General features: G+C 40.5%; 1 protein-coding gene across 4 annotated transcripts in view; it reads left to right on the top strand.

Moving 5' to 3' along the window:
* Positions 1-6,854: 6,854 nt before the first annotated feature.
* The window catches only part of kiz (kizuna centrosomal protein), a 122,118-nt gene continuing 108,344 nt past the window's right edge, over positions 6,855-20,628 (top strand). For 3 of the 4 annotated variants that reach the window (XM_055638983.1, XM_055638982.1, XM_055638981.1), the window contains exon 1: positions 6,855-7,114. In XM_055638983.1, the coding sequence (XP_055494958.1) occupies positions 6,945-7,114 (170 nt within the window). In that variant the 5' untranslated portion in view covers positions 6,855-6,944. Of the gene's footprint in view, positions 7,147-20,628 lie in introns of all 4 variants that reach the window. The other variant, XM_055638984.1, reaches the window with a different exon arrangement.

Below are 20,628 nucleotides of genomic sequence, written 5' to 3'. Positions count from 1 at the left end.
ACTCTATGACTCTATGTTGATAAGCTTGGCACTCCCAATTATTCAATGAGATATGTGAACAGAAGGATTTGAAACAAAGGAAGACAAAAGTGCTGGAGAAACTCAGTGGGTGCGGCAGCATCTATGGAGCGAAGGAAATGCTGCCACACCCGCTGAGTTTCTCCAGCACTTTTGTCTACCTTCGATTTTCCAGCATCTGTAGTTCCTTCTTAAGGATTTGGAACAACATAACTTTTGTCGGACCTACCACTGCAAATGTTTTCATAAGTAGATGAAATATGACTGATCCAACACATAATAACTTAAATGCAAAACATGCTCCTGTATTGAGCACAAAGTTTACTTTGAAAATACTCATCTTTCATATTTTTAAAATGACCAAAACAGGATAATTATTTGTTCAGAAATAAATAGATAAAACTGAATGTACTCAAGAAGTGAATGACTAACTGTGGAAAAAGCTAACATTTTAGATCAAAGGCAGCATCAAAGAGGAATAGAATTAACATTTCTGAGAACCTTTGTTGGACCACAAATGCAGACCTTTATGCTAAATGCATAGGTGCAATTTTTATAGGTGTCCAAAAGTACTTAAGTGATCGCATAAAATCTATCAAACATTAAAGTGTGCTATAGTTGTAACTTGTACTTATTTTATGCAACCTAAAAGAAACACCAAGTTGGTTATGTTAAGAATTTGATTGAACAGGGCCAAATTCATTTCACATGGATGAAACTTCATTCCATCAGTGTCTGGAATGGGGACTGGGTTATGAATCTGGTACTAGAGATATTCTGATTATATTTTTGAGGAACATATTTTTGATAAGTAAACAATGGAGCATTTCAGAATATATTTCCATGGCAGGACTTTTCTATGTAGGGACATTGTCATATCAGGAACTGGTAATTGAACTTAAGATGAAGTAGCAAGTCATGATAGGATTTATCCCAGAAACATAGAAACATAGAAAATAGGTGCAGGAGTAGGCCATTTGGCCCTTCGAGCCTGCACCACCATTCAATATGATCATGGCTGATCATCCAACTCAGTATCCTGTACCTGCTTTCTCTCCATACCCCCTTGATCCCTTTAGCCACAAGGGCCACATCTAACTCCCTCTTAAATATAGCCAATGAACTGGCCTCAATTACATTCTGTGCAGAGAATTCCAGAGATTCACCACTCTCTGTGTATTAAGAGAGGCAAGAGAGGAGTTTGCAAGAGCATTGACAAAGATCTTTGCATCTTCTCTTGCCACAAGCAAGTTCCCGGAGGACTGGAGAGTAACTAGTGTTGTTTTTTTTTAATTTAAGGAGGGATGTAGAGAGATTCCAGGGAATTATAGGCAGATGAACCTTACATCAGGGGGTGTGAAACTACTGGAGAGGATTCAAAAGGACACAAAGTGCAGGTGTCACATCATTTCTGGTGACCATAGATAGGTGATGTTTCAGGTCAGGACCCTTCTTCAGATTTTGCGGGGGGGGGGGGGGGGGGGTGGGGGTGGGGGTGGGGGTGGGGGGGGCAAGAAAGCTGGAAGAGAGGAGGTCGGACAAAGGATCACGGGTAATAGGCATATACAGTAGTGTGATTGCTTTCATAGGTTAGGGCGGCAGGAAGGAAGAGTCAGGAAGTTATGATGCAGATTTATAGGACTTTATAGGTTTACCAAAATGATGTGGAAAGGAACTGCAGATGTTGGTTTACACGAAAGATAGACACTAAATGCTGGAGTAACTGGCTCTATGACTAAGTTTACATTCAAATGACCCATTAACTTATTAAATAGTGGAGAAGGGTTGTGGGGCTAATTGGCCTATTCCATCTCTCTAATTTGCACGAATTAAGAACCATGAAAGCCAAATTCCACACCATTTAAGTAAAATGGTTTATTTTTATATTTGGGCAAAATGAGCAAATTTATGTTTTACCTGTAATACCCCATTTGCCAGATCTTTATTTTCACTTAATCTATCTATTTCCTTTGGAACTGCATTGTATTCTCCACAAATTACTTTCCTGCCTATAGTTTTGTCATTAGCAAATTTATCAACCTATCTTTGGTAACTTTACACAAGTTATTTTGATACATTGCAAAATGTTTGAAGCCCTAGCACTGATCTCTGTGGCACACCATTTATCACATTTTATCAACTAAAAGACGACCCATTTATGCCTATTTTCCGTTTCTTGTTAGGCAGCTAATCTTCTATCCACATCAAAATGCTACTTCCTACGCCGTATGATTTTATTTTCTGCAATAACCTTTGATGCAGCACCTTATTAAATGCTTTCCCGCAGAAATCAGGTTCTAAAACTGTACATAATTTCCTTCCTGTCCCTAGTAGTTGGTTGTGGAGGTTAATCACAATATTGATTCCAGATGTGACAAGTTTTTCGTACATTGATTATTGAATATCAAACCTTTCTACTCCACAGTCCTCATGAATAATCATTAAATAGTATATTTGGCAGTATTATTTTAGGTGAAACTTTTCTAATCAACTGACAAGCTCAAAGAAAATAATGAGAATGGGTTTTTACTTTATTACTTATAAATTGATTAACTGGAATGAAGCAGAAAAAAGGGAATTGACAGCAAAATCAAATTAGCCATGATTGAATAGTAGAGGCAGTCTGAGCGACTTTATGATCTCCTCAGGCTACTTTTTCTTATGTTCTTTTGTTCTTCCATTGCCTGGAGCTTAACAAATCTAGATAAACAAACATTAAAGGATACAGTATAGTGTCGTTTTTATCTGATGAATTTGATGTAAAAGATTCCTGATTCTTTTAAGGCTACATCATGGTCGGAAGAATTGTATAAAAAGCCACCTTCCTTTCAAAGTTTACATAATTCATAATGACCAGATCTAATAAGCTTCAAGCAACTCTACTTATGAAGTTTGTTTTAATATTATGCACTTTTTCATCGATCTTACGCTTCCCCTCACTCTTCACAGCAGATTTTTCATTCCTGATATTCAAGGTTGTGATAGCTGCTCATTTTCAAACATTTTCCTCTTTACCATTTGGAAAGAAAAGGAAAAGACCTGCATCGATATAACGTATATCAGAACCTCCTGAGTATCCAAAGCATTGAACAAATAATCTGCATTTTATAACATACTAGACCAGGTGCGGACCCGTTGGGCCCCATCCCCCAACGCAATATTCCACCACTGACCCATAGCCCCCAACTGCGCACGCGTGGCTGAGGGGTTCCCATTGTGAGGCCAGAGATTCCTGTTGCGATGTGAGTCATGGCAACCCTCCCAAACTGTGCCTCGCCATCCCTCTTCCTACCCCTATCCTCCTCCATTCCCCCTCATCCCTAGCACTCCCTCCCCCTCTTCACCTTTCCTCTCCTATCCCCTCTCCTCCTCTCCTCCCCCACTCCGTCCGTCCTCCCTTCCCCTACCTTCAGTCACTCCCTCCTTCCCTCCATAACCCCTCTCCCATCCCTACCCCCCTCCTCTTCCTATATTCCCCCCCCCCCCTCATCTCCCGTTACCCCCCTCCCCCCACTCCGAATCCAAGGATCCCGAGCGAGGCGGCGGGCGGGTGTTGACCCGAGGGGGTCGACCCAAGTTTGTCATCTTGAATAACCGGGGGGGAGAGGAAGGGGTTGGGGGGTTGACATAACTCTTTGGATATTTTTTTTTCAGTAATAAGCTGAGAAATAAAGCATGAAATGTTCAGATAACGTGATCCCGGCCTTGACGGGAAAAATGTCAACTGGAATATGTAAAAATGTTATCGTTACCGTGTAGTTTTTTCGCAAAGATGTAAAGACATATACACATATATACGGTTAGAGGATAGATAGATAGATAGATAGATAGATAGATAGATAGATAGATAGATAGATAGATAGATAGATAGATAGATAGATAGATAGATAGATAGATAGATAGATAGATAGATAGATAGATAGATAGATAGATAGATAGATAGATAGATAGATAGATAGATAGATAGATAGATAGATAGATAGAAGATAGATAGATAGATAGATAGATAGATAGATAGATAGATAGATAGATAGATAGATAGATAGATAGATAGATAGATAGATAGATAGATAGATAGATAGATAGATAGATAGATAGATAGATAGATAGATAGATAGATAGATAGATAGATAGATAGATAGATAGATAGATAGATAGATAGATAGATAGATAGATAGATAGATGATAGATAGATAGATAGATAGATAGATAGATAGATAGATAGATAGATAGATAGATAGATAGATAGATAGATAGATAGATAGATAGATAGATAGATAGATAGATAGATAGATAGATAGATAGATAGAGATAGATAGATAGATAGATAGATAGATAGATAGATAGATAGATAGATAGATAGATAGATAGATAGATAGATAGATAGATAGATAGATAGATAGATAGATAGATAGATAGATAGATAGATAGATAGATAGATAGATAGATAGATAGATAGATAGATAGATAGATAGATAGATAGATAGATAGATAGATAGATAGATAGATAGATAGATAGATAGATGATAGATAGATAGATAGATAGATAGATAGATAGATAGATAGATAGATAGATAGATAGATAGATAGATAGATAGATAGATAGATAGATAGATAGATAGATAGATAGATAGATAGATAGATAGATAGATAGATAGATAGATAGATAGATAGATAGATAGATTAGATTAGATAGATAGATAGATAGATAGATAGATAGATCTTACAGTGAAGGAGGCCCAGGACAGAAAAGTCAGTATGGGAATAGGAGGGGGTGGTAAAGTGTAGGAAGGAACTGCAAATGCAGGTTTAAACCAAAGATAGACACAAAATGTTGGAGTAACTCAGTGGGTCAGGCAGCATCTCTGGAGAAAAGGAATAGGTGACGTTGCACCCTTTTTAAAATACCTCAAAGTTTTTGCCACATTTTGGTATACTGTGAATATTTTAATATTTTAAATAATGTATGTCTATTGTCTATTTTTTATTGGTATGTTGTCTGTCTGTGTTTTTAATATTACTTGCACATTTGGAGTATGGGGAAACGTAATTTCGATCCTCTGTGTAACTACTGTTGCATAATTGAATTGACAATAAAGTTACTTTGAACTTTGAAATTTGAACTCGAGACCCTTCTTCATACTGAGAGTTAGGGGATAAGGGAAACGAGAGATGTAGATGGTGATATAGAACAAATAAGTGAAAGATATGCAAAAAAGTTATTATAATAAAGGAAACAGTCCATTGTTGGCTGTGGGCTATGTGAAAACAAGTTATGCAGACAATGAAGCTCAACAGTACAACAGTGAAACCAGTACAATGACTAGGGTGAGGGAGGGACAGAGAGTGTGCGGGTGCAAGGGTTAGTTTATGTTAGAGAAATCAATATTCAGACAGGTGGGTTGTAAGCTGCCCAAGCGAAATGCGAAGTGCTGTTCCTCCAATTTGCGTGTGTCTTCACTCTGACCATGGACGAAGGCCAGAATGGGAATGGGATGGGGAGTTACAGCGACAGAGACCCAGGTTCAATCCTGACTACGGATGCTGTCTGTACGGAGTTTTAACGTTTTCCTATGACTGCGACTGTTCCAGTTTCCTCCCACACTCCAAAGACCCACAGGTTTGTAGGCTAATTGGCTTCGGCAAAATTGTAAAATTGGCCCTAGGATAGCGCTAGTATGCGGGGATCGCTGGTCGGCACGGACTCGATGGGCCGAAGGTCCCGTTTCCGCGGTGTATCTCTAAACTAAACTAAAACAATGTCATCCAGAGGGGTGTGGGGACTAGGCCTGAGGTTGGGGCTTCAACAGCCTGACTTTGAAACATTGCTGCTTAAAATTCAGAGTAGAGCAAGGAGATTGAGAACCTTGTGTGCTGGTGCCAAGACAACAAACTTTCTCTCAATGTACACAAGACTAAGGAGATAGTGATCGACTTCAGGAAGCAAAGCGGTACACATACCCCAGTTTGCAATGACAGCGCCGAAGTAGAAATGGTTGAAAACATCAAATTCCTAGGAGTAAATATCACCAGTCACTTCTCCCGGAACACCCATATTGAAGCAACGACCAAGAAATCACACCAACGCCTCGGCATGCCCCTAACAACTCTCACCAACTAATACAGATGCGCTTTAGAATTTTTTTATCGGGATGAATCACAGCTTGTTTTGGGAACAGTTCCATCCATGACCGCATGAAATTGCAGCGAATTGTGGACGCAGCCCAGACCATCACACAAACCAACATCCCTTCCATTGACTCCATTTATACCTCACGCTGCCTGGGCAAGGCCAGCAGCAAAATCAAGGACGAGCCGCACCCTGGCCACTCCATTGTCTCCCTTCTCACATCGGGCAAAACGTGTGAAAACGCACACCATCGGATTCAGGGACAGTTTTTTTCCCAGCTGTTATCCGGCAAAGGAATCATCCCACCACAACTAGAGAGCAGTCCTGAACCACTATCTACCTCGTTGGTGACCCTCGGACTATCTTTGATCTGACTTTGTGTTTAAGAAGGAACTGCAGGTGCTGGAAAATCGAAGATACACAAAAATGCTGGAGAAACTCAGCGGATGCAGCGGCATCTATGGAGCGAAGGAGATAGGCAACGTTTCGGGCCGAAACCCAAGTTGCCTATCTCCTTCGCACCATAGATGCCGCTGCACCCGCTGAGTTTCTCCAGCATTTTTGTGTACCTTTGATCTGACTTTACTGACTTTACCTTGCACTGACGTTGTATCTGTCCAATGGCTCCATTGTAATCATGTATTGTCTTTCCGCTGACTGGTTAGCACGCAACACAAACTTTTCACTTTTCACTGTACCTCGGTAAACGTGGCGATAACAAACTAAACTAAAGGTTAAATTAAACTACGCCGTCGGAGGCATAGGGGGTGCGATTTTAAGCAGCGATGGTAATGAAATGAAGGTAGCAGCTCATCGCCGAGTGAAGGCCGCGACCACCTCCGGGAGCGCAGCGCAGCACAGCGCCGTTGCCCTTGGCAACGGTAGTCAAGCGGCGGCGAACATGGCGGCCAGCGAGCTGGACACCCTGGAGAAGGTGGCTGAACTTCAGCGGCAGCTGCACGCCAGGTGAGCCTCGGCTCTCGACCCACTCCTCTGCTGTACGTACCCCGGCAGGAATTCTTCCCGGCTCACGACAGCCGCTGGCCGCGATTCAGCAACACCTCCCCTGGTAGGCCTGACCTGCAGCCTCGGGCTCGGGTGGCGTTCTGTCCCGAAGTGGCTTGACTCTCTTCCCGCCGGAGGGCGGGGGATTGGACCGGGAGGTTGCTTTGTTCTTTTTGCAGTCGGTACGGATGGGACGCCGCAAAGGCATAGATTCAGCAGCGTCCCATCAGCGTGCGGGATACTGCTTAGCTGTGATGAGCAAATGCTGTCAAATCAAGAGTCAATCCTAATCATATCCTGCTTTGCCAGCAAGGAGCCTGAGGTGGTGAATTTATGCAGCGATTTCAGGCGCCTCAGAGCACTTTACAGCCTTTAAAGTGCTTTTGTATTTACTCATGCAATGTAGTCTATGCTTTGCTAAACGGTAACATTGTTTAGGGCGAATGAATGTTGGCAAGAACCACAGGAGTGGGCCACAGTGCCTCGCGTCTGGTTTTCCACATTCAACATTCATTGGAAACACGATAGGGTAGCAAAGGAAATGGTTTCTGGCTGTAGGACGACTGAACATTGAACTACAGGAAAGTATAAGAGAGGATGCAAGGAGTGAGAGGAGAGTGACTGATGTAGGTAATTAGGGGGAAGGTGATGGAGGTAGGAAGACTAAGCGAGGGAATACCATGCTGACTGATGGAGGCAAGGTGGATAAGGTGTATATGTACAGAGAGTGAATCTTTAAAAGGTACGCAAAATGTGCATGCACTGAAGAAGTCTGTGCAACAGTCACCAATTGTTTTGGAACCTCCATGAAGTTATGGCAGGACTTCACTTCATCAAGTGCAGGAGAAGGCCATTTGCCCCTTCAAGCCAGCACCGCCATTCAATATGATCATGGCTGATCATCCAAAATCAGTACCCCGTTCTGGCTTTTCCCCCCATATCCCTTGATTCCCTTAGCCCAAACAACTAAATCTCGCTTGAAAACATCTAGTGAATTGGCCTCCACTGCCTTCCGTTGCAGAGAATTCCACAGATTCACATCGAACTGGTGAAAACGGTTTTCCTCAAAGTCATAAATGGCCTACCTCTTAATCTTCAACTGTGACCCCTGGTTCTGGACTCTCCCAACATCAGGAACATTTTTCCTGCATCTACCCTGTCCAATACTCTAAGAATTTTACACGTTTCTCTAAGATGCCCTCTCATGTTTCTACATTCCAGCGAATACAAGCCCAGTCGACCCATTCCTTCATCACACGTCAGTTCCGCCATCCCGGGAATTAACCTGGTGAACCTACGCTGCACTCCCTCACTAGCAGTAATGTCCTTCCTCAAATTAGAAGACCAAAATTGCACACAATACTCCAGGTTCAGTCTCACCAGTGTCCTGTACATCTGCAGTTGGACCTCCTTGCTCCTAAACTCAAATCCTCTTGCACTGAAGGCCAATGCCATTGCCTTTCTTCACTGCCTGCTGTACCTGCATGCTTACTTTCAGTGATTAATTTACAAGTACACCCAGGTCTTGTTGCACCTCCCCTTCTCCTAATCTGACACCCTTCAGGGCAGCAATCTGCCTTTCTGTTCTTGCCACCAAAGTAGGTAACCTCACATTTATCCACATTATACTGCATCTAGAAACATAGAAACATAGAAATTAGGTGCAGGAGTAGGCCATTCGGCCCTTCGAGCCTGCACCGCCATTCAATATGATCATGGCTGATCATCCAACTCAGTATCCCGTACCTGCCTTCTCGCCATACCCCCTGATCCCCTTAGCCACAAGGGCCACATCTTACTCCCTCTTAAATATAGCCAGTGAACTGGCCTCAACTACCCTCTGTGGCAGAGAGTTACAGAGATTCACCACTCCTGTGTGAAAAAAGTTCTTCTCATCTCGGTTTTAAAGGATTTCCCCCTTATGTTAAGCTTTGTGACCCCTTGTCCTGGACTTCCCTAACATCGGGAACAATCTTCCTGCATCTAGCCTGTCCAATAAGAATTTTGTAACTATAAGATCCCCATCTCATTCTAGAGAATATAAACCAAGTCTATCCAGTCTTTCTTCATAAGACAGTCCTGACATCCCAGGAATCAGTCTGGTTAAACGTCTCTGCACTCCCTCTATGGCAATAATGTCCTTCCTCAGATTTGGGACCAAAACTGTACGCAATACTCCAGGTGTGGTCTCACCAAGACCCTGTACAACTGCAGTAGAACCCCCCTGCTCCTATACTCAAATCATTTTGCAATGAAAGCTAACATACCATTTGCTTTCTTTACCTGCCATGCTTCTGCCCATCACCCAACCTATCTAAGTCACTCGGCAGCCTCATGCAATCCTCCTCGCAACACACACCCAGCTTTTCGAGATGTTACATTTAATTCCCTCGTCTAAATCGTTAATATATAATAAACAACTGGGGTCCCAGCACCAAGGCTTGCGAGTTACATGGTTAAGAGTTTTCATTGAATGAAAACTGATGTGGGAGCAATATCACCGTCTATGTCTCTTGTTTCCCTTTCCCCTGACTCTTGAGAAGGTACCTACAGTATTCTTGAGAAGGTCTTGAGAAGGTACCTACAGTATTCCTTTTCTGCAGAGTTGGGGTCTGACCCGCTGAGATACTCCTGTTTTTTTGTGTCTATCTTCAGTTTAAGCCAGCATCTGCATTTCCTTCCGACACAAGTCATCCAGATCAACTGAAGAAACAAAAAACAGCAGATGTTGGTTAATACACAATATTGCTGGAGTAACTCAGCAGGTCAGGAGCATATCTGGAGAACTTGGATATCCAGAGATGCTGCCTGACCTGCTGAGGTACTCCAGCACTTTATGTCCTAAGGAGATAAGGACATTGTGTGCTAAGGAGATGATCTTTGCAATTCAATGTTTAAGACCTATAGTAATCAAAGAGTGTAAATTAATAAAGCTGGGCATGAGTGGAATGCATTGATTTTGTAGCAGTAAAAACAATTAATTTGTTTTACATTCAACTTAGATTTTAATGAGTTCAGTGGGTAGTCTCAAAATTGTGGCCAGTGATTCTCATTGCTGTTTACAGCATTATCCAATACTCATGAATGAACCAATTTGCAATGAATTTATGCTAATTGTGTTTTGGTTGCACACACGGTGTCGTGAATATCTTACTTCATGATATAAGGGTAAGAGATTTTAATGGTATAATACACAATCGTTACTGTTCAGTGAACAACTTCACCATAAAATAAAAAACACCTTAATTTTATATATTTAAGAGGGAGTTAGATGTGGCCCTTGTGGCTAAAGGGATCAGGGGGTATGGAGAGAAGGCAGGGATGGGATACCGAGTTGGATGATCAGCCATGATCATATCAAATGGCGGTGCAGGTTCGAAGGGCCGAATGGCCTACTCCTGCACCTATTTTCTATGTTTCTATATTTTCCATGTTTATTTTTTATTTTTGTAAACTGCTGTTAAAATGAAATTAAATCATCTATTTGTAATTGACTTCCAATTTTGAATTAGGGAAGACAAATGTTAGTTACATTTCTTGCCTTTGATCATACTTTTGAGTTTCTGGAGGTGCATTGATGACTTTAGCTGAAGATGTATTGGGTGGGCATCAACGTGATGACTTTCCCACTCAATAATCATGGCTCTGACAGTGTGTTAATACTGACCTCTTCAGCAAGATGCAAATGTTTTGCCACTGGAGTTGAACACTACAGTGTGTTTGCTGCGTTCAAGGAAAAGAGGCCTTGTATTGTAAAACTTTATGCTATATTGTAAAACTTTATGCATTTCTAGCATGAAATGTATTTCTTTGTCATTCATGTGGAATTCTCTAATTCTAACAGGTCTGTGTTCTTCAGTCAATTCTACTCCAATTTTCAGTAAATCAATAAATAATTTGCTTCTGTTTTAAAAGAAAACCAATTTGTCCAAATATTCCCATGGAAGAGAAATGTTTGACCTTCAAATTAATTTATTGTTTGTTATGCATTTTAAAGGCCTGAGAAACATTAAAAGATTTAATGTAATCCTCAGCAATCGTTGGTTTTCTCTTTCTTAATTAAGTTTGAATGCTCTGAATATACACGTTCAAGTTCACATTTATTGCCACATGCACCAATTAAGGTACAGTGGAATTTGACTTACCATGCCACAGCCACAAAGAACACAATACACAACAGAATAAAACATGAACATTCACCACAGTGGAATCAACATTCTTCATTGTGGTGGAAGGCAATTACTTTGTCGGTCCTCCTTTTTTCATCCATGGTTGGGGCCATGAACCATCCACAGTCGCCGCTACGGATGGCCCGATGTAAAGGCCCTCTCATCAGGATGCTCCGACTTTGGGACGGATGGACACTCTTGGAGGTTCCGATTCGGCCGCTTACTACTGGAGACCGGGGCTTCACTATGTTATAGGCCGTAGGTCGCAGCACTTTTTCTAGAGACCCCCAACAAGGGCTCGCCCGGCTCCGCGATGGAAAGTTTGCGCTGCGCCCGCTGCTGAAGCTCTGGACCCACTCCGGGAAAGGCCATACCAATCCAAGTTGTTAGGCCGCGAGGGAGGGCGAAATGCAACTAGGAGAAAAGTCGCATTCCACCGAGGTAAGTGACTAAAAAACAGTTTCCCCCAATTCACTCCCCCACCACCCCCCACATTAAAACACACTTAAACACACTTTTAGACATACTAAAAACAAAAAAAAAGTTCAAAGGACAAACAGCTACTGGCGAGGCTGCCGGCTCATGGCGCCACCCATCCTTTACCATTGTGTTATCTCTGAATAGCGATTAATGATAAGCATTTTCTGTTAAAGTTATATTCCCTTCCAATTTGGGACAGTTTTTTAATTAATAACACATGCTAAACTATTTATGTGATTTCAAATAGACTGTGCTAATTTAGATAACAAATTACTGGGTATCACCAAACTTTGAAATATGTTTATCTTTGAAAAGCAATCTAAGTACTAAAGAATAAGTACTGGAAATGCTCGAAATGTGAACTAAATGCTAAAATCTAAAATGCTGAAATGAATCTGTAGATATAATGCAACTTTGGCATTTGTAAAGTGAATAAAGAATAATGCTGCACAGTGTTTTTGTTGGTGGCAAGTGCCATGGCCAATGTCAAGTTCCCACAATCATAACTTCAATTAAAATGAAGCAGTGTGCTTTAGAAATGTTGTGCATCATTCCCTATGATGGAGAATTCCAAATGTTATAATAACCTTTGCTGGAGAGCCTGCAACTTTGATTTTGTATCAGAAAATCGTGTGATTATTCTTGGGAAGATTTTTAATTAAGATATTTTAAATAAAGGACAGTATAATTATCAGATTTTATGCTCTGAAATTCCTTGTGCTGATTATAATTTCTAAGACAACCCTCTCAATGCATTTGGAACAGATGATTATTTCACTGGTCAAAATTACTGTGCATACGGTTTGTGTGAATAAAATAGACATGTGCCATAACCAAGAAGTAGAAATAATAGGCTATTTTAATGAGTGCTGTGAGGAGTGTCCAATCCATTGTACTGATTAAAGCTATTGACTACAGTCACCGGATGCACTTGTACAAGTTATTAAGATACTGGCCATTCCTGCTATCCAAGCATAATGGTGTTGCTTCAGCAACGCAGAGTCACAGCATAATATACCAATCAGTTTGTAACTTCATTCTGTACGTGACCTTCAGTTCAACTTAAAAATAATCAGTTGGAAACAGTATGGTCATTATCGTTGGGGAAGGACATTCAGATTTACTTGTACTTTGGAAATTTGGCAGATAAAATGCAAATGTAGTATCTCAAATGTAAAGTCTAACAGAAATATAGATTAGTAAACAAGTGTTGAATGCCTTTGATTGCAACAAGATTCAGGTGTTTACTCTTTCAAGACTGGACCGTGTTTCATCTACTTGCAAGATCAACAGTAACCAACAGAAAACTCATGAATTGAAGGAAATAAATGTTATTTTATTGAAGATGCAAATTAATTAACTGATACAAAAAATTAAAATGGCTGTGCAGTTCAATTATATTGCATTTTGTTCATCATATTTGGTTACACAAAGTTGTGAATCACATTTAGAAAAAGTTTGATGGGGACACGGACGATTCTGTGGTCTGAGGTTTGCGTGAGAGCAACCTTCACAGTGGGTGAATCTACACCAAGTGTCTGGCCCAGTTAGCAGAGGGTGTGCCTGGCTGAGCACTAAAGGCCTGCGAAGACCAACTGGCTAGAGTACTCAACAATGTCTTTAACCTCTTGCTTTTATGGTATGAGGTTCCCACCTGCCTCAAAGAGCAATCTATCATACAATGCCCAAGAAGAGTATGATGACCTGCCTTAGTGACTGCTGTCCAGTATCACTTACATCTACCCTAATAATGTGCTTCAAACGGTTGGATATTGTGCAAATCAATTTCTGCCTCAGAAATGATCTGGATCGCACCAGGCTTCAATTTGCCTTTCGCCACAAAGTTCAACCATAGGTGATATCTCACTGGCTCCCCACTCTGGATCATCTGGATAACAGGAACACATACGTTAGGATGCTGTTGATTGACTACAGCTCAGCGTTCAATCATCCCCTCCAACTCAGCACTAAGCTTCAAGACCTGGGCCTCTTTACCTCCCTTTGCCACTGAATCCTTGACTTCCTCATAATCAGACCTCAACAATGTGAATTGATAACAATATCGTCTCCTCAATGACCTTCACAACGGGTGCCATTCAAGGCTGCGTACCTAGCATCCTGCTCTATTTTCTTTACAACCATGACTGTATGGCATTGGAGCTGCGCTCAACCTCATATAAATTTGACGATACACCACTGTTGTTGGCCAAATCACAGGTGACAATGAGCCAGCATATAGTAGATAGACAGAAGACTTGATTGAATGGTGCCAATGTTATACCAGTTTTCATTAGTGAGCCAGCGATGGAGAGAATGAAGAATTCTCATTCCTGGACGTTAACATCTAGGATGACCTGTCTTGGGCCTAGCACATGGATGTAATCATGAAGATAGTTTCTACTTCTTTAAAATTTAACGAGTCTTGGCACATCTTCGAATTCTTTAACAAAACTTTGATTGATGCACTGTAGAAAATATCCTGACTGGTTGCATGATGGCCTGTTATGGCAATTCCCATGCACAAGAACACAAGAGGCTGCAGAGTGTGATGGACCTAGCACGGTCCATCACAGTCACAGTCCTCCCACCATCGGAAGCATCTACATGAGGTACTGCCTCTAGAAGGCAGCATCTATCATTAAAAATCCCCACCATTCAGGCCATGCTCCCTTCTTGCTGCTACTATTGTGCAGGAGTTACAGAAGCCTGAAGTCCCACACCACTGAGTTCAGGAACAGCTTTCCCACAACTTTTATGTAATTGGTATTTTGAACAGCAGTAAAAGTCGTCCATTCAACACACATCGTATATATCTAAGGTAGACAAAAATGCTGGAGAAACTCAGCAGGTGAGGCAGCATCTATGGGGCGAAGGAATAGGCGACGTTTCGGGTTGAGACCCGTCTTTCTTTGCGTCTATACTTTTCATTGTCTTATTTAATTTATGTTTTTTGTGTGTTGTCCGAGTGTGCACCTCAGATAACACTGCAAGCAAATTTTTTTTTAATATACCTGTACCTCACCATACTTGTTCACTATGACAATAAGATTGGCTTCACTTGTTTTTGGTTATTTGGTACAAATGGGCTGTTTGATTTATAACTCCTTGAAAAGACAATGGCCTCAATTGTCTATTCACTAATATTTGGGTCATTGATGATAAATATATTTGTTCAGACTGATTATGATGTACAAAGACTAATCATTTTAATTAAATGGGAATATATTAAAAACAATCTTACCAGTTAAAAAGAGAGTAGTCGTTCCTTAATTTACAAATGTTTAATTTGCAAAGTATTGTTACAACAGAATTAATTAATTGTCTTCAATTGAATAACTAGCCTCAAATAACTACATTGCATTTCTGATTTCCAAAATTTCAATGAAAACTTTTTAGGAATGCATTTTTGTTGTGTAGTATTGTCTGGTTTTAGAGAAAGAATACTAATTTAAAGTTTAAACCACAAACAACCTTCACTTGGACCTAAGTATCAAAATAGCTGCTGGTACAAATTCTCTAATGTGCTACAATGATACTACAAATTTGAATGAATGAATGTGGTCCTCCTTGATGATATAAGATGATATATATGGAAGCCATGCGCTATGTGCATTTGATCTTTGGTGGACAGGCTATTTATACCAAAGCAGCCTTGAACTGTAGAGTTGAGGTTTGCATTGGAATAAGTCAAAGTAATCTTAACCTTGCTTTGTCTGCAGTTGCAGAGTTAGTTTTTATTAGTTTAAGAATAAGGGGTAGGCCATTTGAGACTGAGAAGAGGAAAAACCTCACCCAGAGAATTGTGAATCTGTGGAATTCTCTGCCACAGAAGGCAGTGGAGGCCAATTCACTGGATGTTTTCAAGAGAGAGTTATGCCCCTGTCCCACTTCCCACTTAGGAGACCTGAACGGAAACCTCTGGAGATTTTGCGCCCCACCCAAGGTTTCTGTGCGGTTCCTGGAGGTTCCCGGAGGTTTTTGTCAGTGTCCCTACCTGCTTCCACTACCTGCAACCTCCGGCAACCACCTGCAACCTCCGGGAACCACACGGAAACCTTGCGTGGGGCGCAAAGTCTCCAGAGGTTTCCGTTCAGGTTTCCTAGGTGGGACAGGGGCATTAGGAAACCTGAACAGAAACCTCTGGAGACTTTGCGCCCCACCCAAGTTTTCCGTGCAGTTCCCGGAGGTTGCAGGTAGTGGAAGCAGGTAGGGAGATTGACAAAAACCTCCGGGAACTGCACCGAAACCTTGGGTGGGGCGCAAAGTCTCCAGAGGTTTCCGTTCAGGTTTCCTAAGTGGGAGAGGGGCATTAGATTTAACTCTTAGTGCTAAAGGAATCTAGGGATATGGGGAGAAAAAAGCAGGAACGGGGTACAGATGTTAGATGGTCAGCCATGATCAAATTGAATGGCAGTGCTGGCTCGAAGGGCCGAATGGCTTACTGCACCTATTTTTCCATGTTTCTATTTGCTATGTAGGCCCTCCTATAAGGGTTGGACAAGAATGGCATTGGAACCAATCGATTAAAAACTTCAGAGATACATTTGGTTGTTGCATTTGCAATGTTTCCTTTTCAATGTGAACTTGGTGTTTGCTTTCAACTATCTCACCCATCTCATTGCCAATTTCTGTGGGGCTCATGTTTACACATCCAACTGATGCCCACCAAATAACCCACTCACTCCCCCAACCCACCCAACCTCCCCCCGTTTATTTGATTGACCTTCTCCCGAAACACTAATGCTCCCAAACCAAAAAGGCAAATTAAGAAATTGTATTTTGCAGCTTAGAATATCACATGGATATTATTGGAAATTATATTTTATATTTATGTTGATTGATATTGATGTGCCAATTGGCTTTGGAACCATTTGGTTTAGAAAATAAATCAACGATGCAAATGATTGCAGCATTTGAAGTGTTTGCTTTTGCACGTGATCTTAGGCAATTGATATTTCAGTGAATTAAATGTAAATGTGTTGCATGCTTGTTTTTATTCTACTGCATGTACAAATGGACAAATCAGAAATCTTAGTTTATGATATCCAATACTGTCTATTTAGATATATACAATAACTGTTGGATAAACATGGATTTCTATGTTTCTATTTTGCTCAAAATACAAATTTGATTAAAAAAAGTCTAATTATATGGTAACAATTATAATAATTCAATGGATGCACAAATCCATCATGGGATGATGGTCCATGACCAAGCATCTGCAACATCATATATATTTCCAACCTACAACCCCTGTGTATTCAGCTTTACATTTTTACAAGAATTTCAAATACAAAATAATTAACTTTCGGTATTTAAAAAAATCATAGGAGAAAATCAATTAATTGTGTGTTTTGTGGCCCTGACTGTGGTGATAATGTTGGAAATAGAATGACTGTGCCTTCGCCAGTCAGGTTTGTTGATAATTAAGTTACGTAGCGATATGGCTGGGGAGAGGATGTGGAGACACTTCAGATATGATATGGACAGGTGTTTGTGAATTGGTGAGGACGTGACAGATGGGACATAAAGTAGAAAAATGCAAGGTCATCCACTTTGATAGAAAAAATAGAAAGGCAGAGCACTTTTTAAATAATTGGTGAGAGATTGAATGATGTCGCTGTTGAGGAGGACGTGAATGTTCACACAAGAAAACCAATGAAAGTCCAGCAAAAAAATTAGTCAGCCTATATAGATGGTTTGTGCAGGGATGGTTCTGATTACATAAAACCCTGAGATAGCATCTGGAATATTGCACACAGGTCGGGAGTCTCTACCCAAGAAAGGATTTACTTGAGATGGGTAGTAGTGCAGTGAATGTTCACCAACCTGTTTTGTGGGAAAGGCAGGTTTGTCATAATAGGAAAGATAAAGCAGAATATGCAAGTAATTATAATGTAGAAGGATGGAAGTGATCACTTTGAAAGAAAATTCGAGTTATTGAGTAATTCAGTTTAGAATTAGACCATTCTGGCCTCCATGTCTAAGCCAACCATTAAGTCCTATCTATACTAATCCCATTTACTAAGACTTGGTCCATTGCCTACTCTGCTTTGGTAATAAAAATACTTGTTCAGATGCTTAAATATTACTAAATTCTAATGGGGCTTCATATGGTTGATGCAGGGATGATTCTTCCACTGCTGGGGTGACATGCACTGGGGCCAGTCCCAAAATAAGGTGTTGCCATTAGGACAACAATTAGATTTATTCCTCCAGCAAGTATGGATTTTTGAAATCCTCAACCCGAGAGGGATATGGAAATTCAGCATCTTCAAGGAGACGTAAATAGTTTTTAGATATCAAGGGAATCAAAGGATATGGGATTAGTGCAGGAAAGCAGCTCTGAAGCAAAATATCTTATTTCTGCTTCTCTTTATGATCTTATTTCCAGACCTCCGCTCTGGAAATAAGTCACTGAGCCTCTGCACCTTGTCATTGAAGATGTAATATTATATTCTGATCAAGCTAGGTAGTCCATATAACTTGAAATTAAAATAAATAAATTGAAGAAAGGAAAATTAATGTACAGTTTAAATATTCAAAAGAGAAATATAGAATAGAAATGCAAGTGGAAATGGAAATATGTATTTAAAATTTTAATGATACCATCTTATGCCTTATAATCTGAATAGAGTTATTGTATGTAAAACTTAAATTAAATAAGAAAAGTATCTTTAGTCCTTTGCAAGAAATGTCTTCCTTTTTCAGGTAATGTGCTCATGATTCAGGCAGCATTGGGCATCTCAGCTGTTCCAGTGTACATGTAATTGTAGTGGGCAGAGATCATTTTCAAAAAGTGATCAAAAAGCAGTCCTGGGTGCTTTTCCTTTTATCTCCATTCTAGTTCCAGTCACAGACTGATATACAGTTTAATCACAGACCATCTAGCTCACCTTGGATTGAAAGACAAATCCAGAAGCATACAAATCAAGATGGTTCACAACGTCACACAATATCAGACAATGTCAACTAAATTTTCTAAGTAAAATCACAAAGTTGCATAAAATTTCACCCAATCAATATTTAGTTCTGTACACGGTAGACACAAAATGCTGGACTAAGCTGAAGAAAGCAAATGGCATGTTGGCCTTTATAACAAGAGGAATAGAATATAGGAGCAAAGAGGTCCTTCTGCAGTTGTACAGAGCCCTAGTGAGACCCCACCTGGAGTATTGTGTGCAGTTTTGGTCCCCTAAATTGAGGAAGGACATTCTTGCTATTGGAGTGCAGCGTAGGTTTACAAGGTTAATTCCCGGGATTTGCGGGGCTGTCATATGCTGAGAGAATGGCGCAGCTGGGCTTGTACACTCTGGAGTTTAGACGGATGAGAGGGGATCTCAATGAAGCATACAAGATTGGTAAGGGCTTGGACACACTAGAGGCAGGAAACATGTTCCCGATGTTGGGGGAGTCCAGAACAAGGGGCCACAGTTTAAGAAGAAGGAGTGAGCCATTTAGAACGGAGACGAGGAAACACTTTTTCTCACAGAGAGTGGTGAGTCTGTGGAATTCTCTGCCTCAGATGGCGGTGGAGGCAGGTTCTCTGGATGCTTTCAAGAGGGAGCTAGATAAGGCTTTTAAAAATAGTGGAGTCAGGGGATATGGGGACAAGGCAGGAACGGGGTACTGATTGTGGATGATCAGCCATGATCACATTGAATGGCGGTGCTGGCTTGATGGGCCAAAATAGCCTGCTCCTGCACCCATTGTCTATTGTCTAATTCAGCGGAACAGGCAGCATCTCTGGAGAGAAGGAATAGGTGATGTTTCGGGTCGATTTTATTTCTAAACAAGATTGAACCGACCTTCATTATATTGCTAAGATACTGTAAAGCGGAAATATTTATAGATTGTGGGAAGGCTAATACTCTAAGTTTATTTTTAAATATATAAAACAAATCTTAAGTAAACCATTGTGACCAGACATGCTACAGAAGCAGGAGAGAGGAAAGTACCATTATGACACAAAAAGTTGGAGTAACTCAGTGGGTCAGACAGCATCTCTGGAGAAAAGGAATAGATACCATCATGCTGGAATCCTGGTCACTTTGAGAACAGATATCTTTTTTTGAAAAAAATTTGAAAACCATGTATCATTTTCCTTCCACTTCATAATTATGCGCCACTTTGTGTTGGTCTATCACATAAAATCCCAATAAAATACATTTACGTTTGTGGTTGTAACGTGACAAAATGTGGAAAAGTTCAAGGGGTATGAATACTTTTGCAAGCCACTGTAGGCAGTTATAAATTGTGATAATGTGAATACATGGTTCCATCATACCACTCATTTGTTATTGAGCACAAATGAGATGGACACAATTATAATTACTGTATTATAAAATCATGGACAGCATTATTAGGCATATCGGAGAAAGAAGATTAACCCAGTCCATTGTATTTAATTCATTTCTCAACCCACTGAAGTTCGCCTTGCTAAATGTTGGGAACCTAGGTTTATGACACTTGCTTCTTCCTCTCAAATAACAACATGACATTTAATGCTATTGTCACTTTTTGCAAGATGTTCCATTGTTATCATTTGCTAATTCTTGCTTGTCTCTCTTCATTAAATCCTGTTCCCATGTCTCTCAGAAAACATATTGTTTTAGAAAATTGACTTGAATATATTCCAGGAACTCATTGTTTTTCTCCATTGTGAAAATTCAAAATTTGCAACAGTGCCATATTGTTGTAGCTACATGTTTTCTTGATCTCCACATTTACATATCCATATTGACAGAAAATCTGCAGCTTCACCTCAAAATCTTGACTCGTTGCATAGTGCTTATCTACTCTCTTATCAGATCTTTTTGCATCAGT

This window comes from Leucoraja erinacea, chromosome 8 (assembly GCF_028641065.1).
Source record: "Leucoraja erinacea ecotype New England chromosome 8, Leri_hhj_1, whole genome shotgun sequence".
NCBI lineage: Eukaryota > Metazoa > Chordata > Chondrichthyes > Rajiformes > Rajidae > Leucoraja > Leucoraja erinaceus.
This window is presented reverse-complemented; position numbering and strand designations above follow the sequence as displayed.